The sequence below is a fragment of the Myotis lucifugus genome, unplaced genomic scaffold, assembly GCF_000147115.1.
Source record: "Myotis lucifugus unplaced genomic scaffold, Myoluc2.0 scaffold_124, whole genome shotgun sequence".
In the NCBI taxonomy this organism is placed as follows: domain Eukaryota; kingdom Metazoa; phylum Chordata; class Mammalia; order Chiroptera; family Vespertilionidae; genus Myotis; species Myotis lucifugus.
The window spans coordinates 2,114,991-2,124,682 of NW_005871172.1; the positions used below are offsets into that span (position 1 = coordinate 2,114,991).

Sequence of the window (9,692 nt, forward strand, 5' to 3'; positions counted from 1 at the left end):
TGCCGAGGGAACGCGCAGAAAGTGAAGGAGGGCAGGCTGTCCTACTCGGGCCACTCCTCCTTCTCCATGTGCTGCATGCTGTTCCTGGCGCTCTACCTTCAGGCCAGGATGCGGGCGGACTGGGCGAGGCTCCTGCGGCCCACACTGCAGTTTGGCCTCGTGGCCACGACCATCTACGTGGGCCTTTCTCGCGTGTCCGATTACAAGCACCACTGGAGCGACGTGCTGACGGGGCTCATCCAGGGGGCGTTGGTCGCAGTGCTGGTGGTGGTGTATGTATCAGATTTCTTCAAGGAGAGAAATTCTTTTAAGGACAGAAAGGAGGAGGCTTCTCAGACAAACCTGCATGAAACGGCCTCGGGGGAGAATCACTTCCGGAACAATCAGCCCTGAAGGCGCGAGGGCCGAGGGAGAAGGATGCTGCCCAGAGGGCGCGTCCCTGTGTGTGCACAGCCTGGGAGGGACTCTACTGCTATTCCCTACGCTCACTTCCCTGTGTGTACATAGTTCCCTAACACGGCGGCTGTCTAATAGCTCCAAGTCCACGAAGAAATGTCAGCCTTTCAACAATGCCTCACCTGTACATTGTTATTAAAAACGCAATGCTTATGTAAAAAAAAAAATCAGATCAGATGAGAAATTTATTGGTGATGTCAAGGACAAAGGAGAGGTATAACTTTTCAGACTAATGCTTTCTCTGAGAAAAACTAGAACAGCCAGATTAAAAACAACCTATTTGAAGAGATTGGCGAATCACTGACACATTCTGAGGCTGAAGCTGAGAGAAGACTAGATACTTTCCAAGCCTGGCAGGGCAGCAGTGAGTCTCAAAGTTACTTCAGACTGATCAGGACAGAGGCTCTCATCCCTGCCCCAGACTGCCTCCCGACATGGCCAGGGTTTCCCCAGGAAGGCTTTCTCCAGGTTCATCCCCCTCAGGAGTGTCCTGCAGAGCCCTCTGGAGGACCAGCCTCAGGGTGTGTCTCCGCTTCCACCATCGCTGCCTGAAGGAGCCAACGAAGAAGTAAATGATGGGGTTGGCACAGCTGTTCATACAGGACAGAAGTACTACCATCATGTAAAGATAAAAGGCGTCATTAGGTTGATCTGGTATCTTGAAAAAGAGGATCCGGAGGATGCCGTAGGGCAGGCCGCAGAGGAGGAAGACCAGCACTGTGAACATGAGGGTCACGTAGAGCCTGGTTGGCAGCACCCGGTGGGAGCCACACAGCAGTCTGATTATCAGGGCCAGGCTGGACCCAGAGAGAAGCACAAATAACAAAATCAGCCAGGACACAGTGATGAACTCAAATACAGGATACACATAAGAGTTTAAAAAATTCAACTGGAGGATGGAGGCATGTTTATCCAGTATGCTCGGCAGCAGGGACAGGGCCCAGAGCAGGGCACACATGACAGCAGACAGGTGTCTGGGGCGGCGGCAGCGGTACCAGATGGGCCACAGGACAGACATGCAGCGCTCCGTGCTGATAGCGCTGAGAAAGCTCAGGCCTGAGATGTAGGCAAAGACTGACACAATGATGATAAATCTGTTCTGTGCTCTATGGGAAGAAGTGAAGTCGAGAAATAAATCTAGCATATATATAAACTGGCAGCAGAGGAAGAGGAAGTCGGCCCCCGCCAGGTTGAGGATGTAGACGGAGAAGGCGTTCCTGTGCATGCGGAAGCCCAGGAGCCAGAGCACCACTGCGTTCCCTGCCAGCCCCACCAAGTTCATGATGAGTATCAGTAATTTCAGGATTGTGATCCCTATATAATGTAGATGAAAGGCCTGACCACTTCCATTGGTTGGTGTGAGGTTGGTCTCCCAGGCTGTGACATCATATCCGTGCTCAGAAACGCTGCAGTTGTGGGCCTGGAAACAAAACAAGACTTGAGCACCTGCTCTATGACCACTGACCCTCATGCCACCCTGTCTGTGGCGAATGGAGGCTTCCAGAGATTAAGATTCTTTCTGAACCACACGGTCTTGGAGTCCCGGAGCCTGAATTTAAACCCAGTTCTCTCTGAATCTTAGAGCCTGGGCTCTTTCTACTGCAACACGGACTCTCTATGTCCAACCTCTGCACTGACCATAGAGCCCATGACATGTGCCCTGGAGGCAGGAGGAGAAGAGTCTGCACAGGTCCTGTGGATGACAGCAGGGTCCTGAGTTCCCCAGTACTTGTGCTCTGGGAGAGTGGCTTTGTTTGACAGCAGGCTGTCAGAAGCCCCAGGGCAATCTCAGTGACTGAGAGTGGTCTACCCACCAGGGAGAAAGGAGGTTATGACTTAGGCTCATGAAGGGAATGAGACCCCTTGTTAGGACAGAATGAGGACCCCCAACGCTTTTGCATTAGAAATGTGCCAGTGTGTCATGTCTATGAGGATAGACAGTGATTACTCTTCCCATTGTTGTGTCCCCAGGGCCTAAGTCTGTATGGGAACACCATGGGGCTGTCAATAAAATTTTAATCCACAAATGAATGAATGAATGAATGAATGAATAAAATTTGGATTTAATCCTATATAATAAAAACCTAGTATGCTATGTGTCCAACTGTTCCTTCGACTGCTCGACCAGTCGCTATGTCAGGCACTGACAACCAGGGGGCAGACACTCTGACCAGTAGGTTAGCTTGCTGCTGGGATCCAGCCAATCGGGACTGGGCTAGACAGGCTGGAAATGCCCTGGAGCCCTCCTGCAGTCCCCACCCCGATCATGAACTGGGTGGTTCCCTCAGCCTGGCCTGGGCTCTCTTGCAATCTGGACCCCTCAGGGAATGTCGGATTGCCAGTATTGACCCGATCCCCACAGGCCAGGCCAAGGGACCCCACTGGTGCATGAATCTGTGCACTGGCCATCTAGTATAATATAATATTTTTTAAAATGAAGAATTTTAAATATAAGATATAAGTTAGCACATTTAACTCCACCATCAAAAAACACATATGTAACAAAAATAAAATTCCATTTCTAAGTTTTCATTCTGTGCAAAGCTCTTGTGTGTTTGAAATAATTTTTTTATGCCTGCAGACACCGCCTATCCAGGTGGGAGAGGACTCAGGACTGAATTAAATTTCTCTGCATTTTAGAGGAGAAAGAAGCCATTTTGAGAGGAGAAATAGAAGTGGCAAAGGGTTCGAATAGAGGTAGTTGAGACAGAAATACAGAAGGGGCATTATTAACTGGTTTTCCTATGATATGTGTAATAGGAAAGCCACTAATTGTCCCTACATGTGATTTGGAGTAGAGATTTCTTTGCAGATCAAAGCATTTGTGTAAGAGAATTCTCCTGGTGGTGGTGGAGTTAAGAAGTGCTTAGTTCTTTGGATGAAAAGAGACCAGCTCTTGCAGAATTTAGGTGAGAAAAATAAACCAACTCACACGTAGGTGAAGAGTAGCAGTTGATGAGTGCTCACATGGTATTACCTCTTTTAATCCTCAAATAGCCCTATGAAGCCAGTATTATGCCTATACCCATCTGGCATATGGGAAAAGACAAGCACAAGGATGTTGAATGACATGCTCCAGTTCTCACGTGCACAAGTGGAAGAGCCTGGATCTGAACCCACAGGTCTGTGTCAGAGTCTTCAGCTTTCCCCTACCTGCAGCCCCACTACCAGGGTGAAGTGTCCAGTACACATGGGGGAGCGGGGGAAGGCAGAAAGCAAGTAAACTCAGGGACAAATCTAAAATGGGAACTCATTTGTGTGTTTTATTGAATTAGAATAGGCAAATTTGGTAAATAACAAGGAAGTGAAGCTTATCCAGTGTGGAAGAAGTGGGTGGAATCCAGCTGAGAGCAGACCCGAGATTCCGGGAGTTCCTTCTTCCCTCTGGACACACCCAATCAGTCAATTCAGCCAGCACAGGCTCCCCCAGGAGAATCGAACCCCTCTACCCTTGAGTCTGTGGGCTGCTGCTCTAACCACTGAGTCAAACCTGCTAGCTCTTGTCTCCCTTTTTAAACTCAAACCTCAATAATGATGACTAGATCTGTCTGGATTTTGTCTTTTTTTTGTAGTCGTTGTTGTTCACTATTGTATCCTCGGCATCGAGCACATGTCCCTTAGAGACCATCTGCTATAATATCATCCTTTAACTCAGGAAGAAGCTGAGGCTGAAAGAGCCAAAGGATTTCCCTGAGATCACAGGGTGAACAGCAGGTCCAATGCCAGCCCTGGTCTCCTGGAGCCCAGCCTGAGGCTTTCCCACTGTTCTCTGCCTCATTGTGGGATCAGCACCTGAGCAAAATCTTCATGTGAGCTCAGAACATGAGAGAGCTTCAGGGGTGAGGAAAATGCTAGTTGGTCTAAATACCCATTTCCTTCTCTCTCACATAATAGTTCTGAGAGTTTTAGACCAGAAAATGGATTCTAATCCCAGTTTCCATTCCCGTTTGATTACACCATGTGACCAGGTGGTAGCCAATGGGGGGTGAGCACAAGTGATGTAACCAATTTTAGGTTGTGCCTTTCCTTCCCCTCTTCTCCTCTGGATGGAAGTTGATGAGTCTGGGAGCCCTGCATGAGAATGAAGTCACCTCTCTAGGGCTGGGGAGCAGTGATCTGAAAGAGCACAGGTGTCTGATGACTTGAAGTCACCAGTCCAGTACTAATAACCTCTTATACATTTCTTTCTAGGGCTACCAAAATCATAAATTGAAATTATTTAAAATATTTGTATACAACCACCTTGAAAAATAATGTACATTCCATCCTCAAGGCATTTATGATGAGAGATATTATTTTTAAGACGTGACACCCAGTAGGGGGGTGCCAACAGATCAAATAAATGAGATGTGATAACAAGTTGATGTAATCACAGTGAGAGAGAAAAAGTCCTAGGAAAAAGAACTAAGAAGAGGCTAAGAGAAAAATGGATTCTCTTCATTTGACGTCAAATTTCATTTTCAGTTTCTCTACCCTCCGCTGCATTCTGGGAGGACACATCTCTTTGCCTCACCATTGGGCTCTCTTTCCCTCTGGCTCCTGGTTGCTCTCAGGAAAGGGTGACACTGACAGCTGATTGGAGGGCAGAATGACAGTGATTGAGGTTTTAACTCCCTGCCTCTCTGCTGTCAGGCTGTGAGTTTGCCATGGTGGTGTTACTCTACCTAAGGAGATAGCTCCTGTCTGTTGGCCTTTTTTTTCGGTCATAGTGACCACCACTGCTACAGCCACAGCCTTCCTATGTTCTGGCAACTTATCTTTCTCTTTACACTTCAGGATGTGCAAGGGCAATATCTCCCTATTATGATTTACAGTGGGGCCTTGACTTACGAGTGTCCCGACTAATGAGTTTTTCGAGATACGAACCGTCTCTCGGCCGATTTTTTGCTTTGAGTTGCAAGCTAAAATTCGGGTTACGAGCCAGCTTCAGATACCCCACCGCTAGTTGGCGCAGCGAACGTCACAGTGAACGCCACAACATCAGCCCAGCATCACGTGTCTCACTCGTTCACTTTAAGATTTGACATAAGAGTAATTTGAGTTACGAGCTCTGTCACGGAATGAATTAAACTCGTAAGTCAAGGCCCCACTGTATCTTTAGGGGCCTCTGTATCCTTTATTGGTTTCCCTTAGTCCTGCTCACCCTTTATACACAGTCTTTTTATTAAAATCTCTAAAATTGCCCTATTTTTTTGTGCCTTGTGTTTTTGGCTGGGATAGGAATGACACATGCATAAAACAAACAAATTAACAAACAACCTCATAGAACAGCAAGGTAATGTGTAAAATCTGAGGTTATTAACAATAATTCAGTTTGAAAACAATGTCTGTGAAGCAGAAAGGACCTGGGTCCCTCACAGCCTAAGCTATCAGCACCCAAAGCTTCCCTGAGGGAGCTTCATGTCTCTGGACTCTCCTTCAGGGGTGCTCATGGCTCCTTGCATGCTCCATCCAAAAATGCAATCATGAGCATGTGGACTAAGAGGGAGAAAACAAAACTGCCTTTGAGAGAAGGTAGTTCTGAGCCGACTCTTACCTGAGCACCATCTTCTAGTTGAAAGTGGTGAATAGAAAAAGAGGAGCTTTCCAAGGAGTGCCGAACACCAGAGAATGCTCTCCTACCCCTGGATAGGGGGTGTCTGCAGGAGCAGGAGTGGAACCTGATGACCAAGAGAGGCTTATCAAGATGCTGGGCAGCCCCTGTGACTTCCTGCCCAAGGGGCACTGGCAAATGAGAATCTGGAGATGTGAGACAAGGGCCTCACGAGATGCTTCTCACTTGTCCTGAGTCCAATGACTTATCTCTTCCTCTCTCCATTTTACCCATCTGGTCCCCCTCCCTGTGAAGAATGTTTAAATTGGATCCTGTCACTGCCCATAGTGATCCTGTGCACGTTAATAGCTGTTAGCTAGCTCAATTTTGAAAATGAAATGTATTTTAATGAACACTGCCTTTAAAATTATTCAAAGTGTGTGTATACATTTTTTGGGACACCTTCTATTACCCAAAGGGGAAAGATCAGTAAGGCTTTAAGGGGTTAAAAAAATCCTTTTGGACTTGGAATTTCAGCATCCCACCTCCCTTTGAGAAGTTGATTAAATCTCTGAACTTTCTCCCTCAGAGAAAGCACACATACACATACACAGAATTTTGCATTTCATTTCAAGAAGCTTGTGAATCCCCTGAAGCCACCTACAAAATCTTGGCCTAGGTAAGACAAGGGAGAATATTTCAGGGTCTCAGGGAATCACCAGGTTGGGGTAAATGGTGTTCACCAGGATAATACAGATTCAGCAAAAGTCTCAGGCTACGCAGAGTCCAGCCACCACCTGCCCAGGGCCTGTAGACCATTTTGATTGGAGAATGGGTCTCAGGGAGTCATCAGGGTGGAGCTAGTGGAGTTCACCAGGATAATGCAGGCTCAGATTTGGCCATGTGGGGAGAGGGCTCAACACAGGGACAGTGGCGGCCATCCCTCCAGCCCTCTCCCTGAAGCCACACAACCCAGTTTCTCTCTGTATGTCTCTGGCACACCTTCCCACCCCACCCCACCCCACCCCCCAGCTTGACAGAATTCCTTGAGAATTTTTTGTTGTTGTCTTGTTTTAATATGTTTTTATTGACTTTCAGACAGAGAAAGGCAGAGGGAGAAAGAGATAGAAACATCTTATTTAATAAAGAGGGAATATGCTAATTGATCCTAATGCTGTCGCAAAGATGGGGGCGCCCACAGCCAATAAGGAGGGAATATGCTAATTGACTGCCCCGCCCTCAAAAGGCGGCACCCACAGCCACAAGATGGCGGTGCCCAGTCCCCTCAGCTCCGCCAGGGTGGCAGGTGCACAGCTGAGGGGACTGGGCACCGCTTTGCGTGCCTGTCTCTGGAGACCCCCAATTCCCTCAGCCCCCCAGCCACCCAGGGCCGGCATGAAGTGCAGGCAAGGCTTGAATGGTGGCTGCCCAGCTGACTCCCAAGGCACAGGCAAGCCTCGGATGTTGGCTGCCCAGCGGCCCAGGGTCACCCAAGGCTCAGGTAACCAGGGCTGGCTGAGGCTTGTGCTGCCAGCAGTGGCAGCAGCAGAGATGTGATGGGGTCATCACCGTCCCCTGATCACTGGGTCGCCTCCCACCCCTGAGAGCTCCTGGGCTGTGAGAGGGGGCAGGCTGGGGTGAGGAACCCCCCTTCCAGTGTGTGAATTTTCATGCACCGGGCCTCTAGTCCTATATAATAAAAGCCTAATATGCTAAGTGTCCAGTCGTCTGGTCATCCGTTCAACCAATCAAAGCATAATATGCTAATGATATGCTAAGGCTGCTCAACCGCTTGCTATGACATGCACCGACCACCAGGGGCAGACACTCTGGTAGGTTAGCTTGTTGCTGGGGACTGGCTTATTGGGACTGAGCGAGATGGGCCAGGCATGCCCTGGAGCCCTCCTGAGGTCCCTGCCCAGCCCTGATTGTGCACTGGTGGGGTCCCTTGACCTGGCCTGCACCCTCTCACAGTCCAGGACCCCTCTGGGGATGTCAGAGAGCTGGTTTTGGCCCGATCTCACTCAACGCAGGAGCTGCCCCCTGGTGGTCAGTGCACTCCACATGGGGAGTGCCTCTCAGCCAGAAGCTATTATTAGTTTCTTGTGTATCTTTCCAGAGGTACTCTTTATATAAATAATAGGAGAATGATTGAGTGACTTTGCTATAAAATGCATACTTGATATATGCAAAACTCCATGTTTATCTGTTTATAAAAGAAACACAAGAAGGAGAATATGTTCATATTCCTATGTATTACCTATATAAAGAGTACCTCTGGAAAGATACACAAGAAACTAATAATAGCAGTTACCTATCAGAGAATGTGGGACTTGAGCAGATGAGGGACAGAAAGGAAACTTTTCTCTGTACACTTAAAAAAAATTAAACCATGTGAATGTATTTCATACTCAATAAAGGAAATAAATACATAACCAAAACAAAATATAGCCCATGCCCAAGCCATAAATATATATGCACTCCTAATTAAATGGAAAGCATGGAAAATATTGGCTTGCTTTTGTTAGAATTTTAGAGTTATAAATTTAAGAGATGTGTATATGCACATGTGTGCACAGTACATATAGGTAGGTATTGAGAAAAACAAAGCAGCTCCTGACATCCAGTTGCTGACCTGGCACTACCAGCTGCTGGGCCTTGGAGTTGCTATGAGCTGGCCTGGCACTCACAGCTCGGTGTTGATGTTCTATTTCATATGAACTATTTCACAGCACATCAACATCAAGCAAGGCCACTCTGTGACCATAATGGATCTGGGCAAAAACAAGACCACTCCATAATCATGTCTGAATACAGACAAAACGTGAACATTTTTCAAGCCATAAAATTCCACACATCTTGCTATCCTGGCTAATGTGACTGATGCCGCTTTGCCAATTATAGCTTTAGCCTCACTCTAGTCTTTCCTTCCTACAAATAGGATTTATTGATAAAATTGTCTCCACATTCTAACAGCACCCAATCCAGAGTGTACCCCCTCTTCTTTGTACCTTCCTCAAAATCACCCAACCAAAGCTCAAGTCCTAAATGAGTCCTTTCTAACACCTTCTTCCTAAGATGCCCCATGGTTCCCCATGGTATATGTTCTCTCCTGCTACAATGAGTTATAAACCAAACTTGTTCAAATACAGGAGTGTTCCTAGGTCTTTGGCTGAAGGTCATTGAGAGTGTATATGACATAAAGGTTAGATAATTTTCCATTTAGCTTGGCATTTCAACACTAAACTCTGCTATAGGTAAACCTGGATTCAAATCTCTCCTAGCCCAGTCAGCCCAAGACCACCAGGGACAAGACAAAAGGCTTTGACTCCTTACTATGAGGGAGACTGCACACTATAGAAGCTATGGGGCATCTCACCAAACAGAGCAAACTATAGACTCATTAAAGGATTTGAGCAAAAGGCACACTTTTAGGTGTAATTGAGGGAAGCAGTGTTTTGATGAGCTCACAGTGAAGCAGAGCTATCTGTCATAGGTTTCCATCAAATTTGGACTGCTAATGGACCAAGGGGCCTGTTTCCTGGAATATTACAAAAGTTAATCTACGGAATGTTATAGACAGAACTTATCTGAAACTCCTCACCTAGAGTGGAAATCAAGGCAGACTCTGTATCAAAGTGACTTAAAACCTCTTGGCAAAAGTAAGGTATTTCCTTTTTACTGATATAATTTCAAACAAAGT

At 47.0% G+C, this 9,692-nt stretch overlaps 1 protein-coding gene and 1 pseudogene across 1 annotated transcript; one reads left to right on the forward strand and one right to left on the reverse strand.

Moving 5' to 3' along the window:
- LOC102434518 lies at positions 1–623 on the forward strand (annotated as a pseudogene).
- On the reverse strand, positions 567–2,439 carry MGRG5 (mas-related G-protein coupled receptor member X1). Its single transcript, XM_006093862.3, has one exon. The coding sequence runs from the start codon at positions 1,925–1,927 to the stop codon at positions 863–865; it is 1,065 nt and encodes a 354-aa protein (XP_006093924.1). The 5' UTR covers positions 1,928–2,439; the 3' UTR covers positions 567–862.
- Between the last annotated feature and the right edge of the window lie 7,253 nt (positions 2,440–9,692).

Bases quoted from the DNA above. Each gene is read 5' to 3' on its own strand.
- MGRG5 (XM_006093862.3), bottom strand. From the start codon at position 1,927: ATGAGGGTCAGTGGTCATAGAGCAGGTGCTCAAGTCTTGTTTTGTTTC.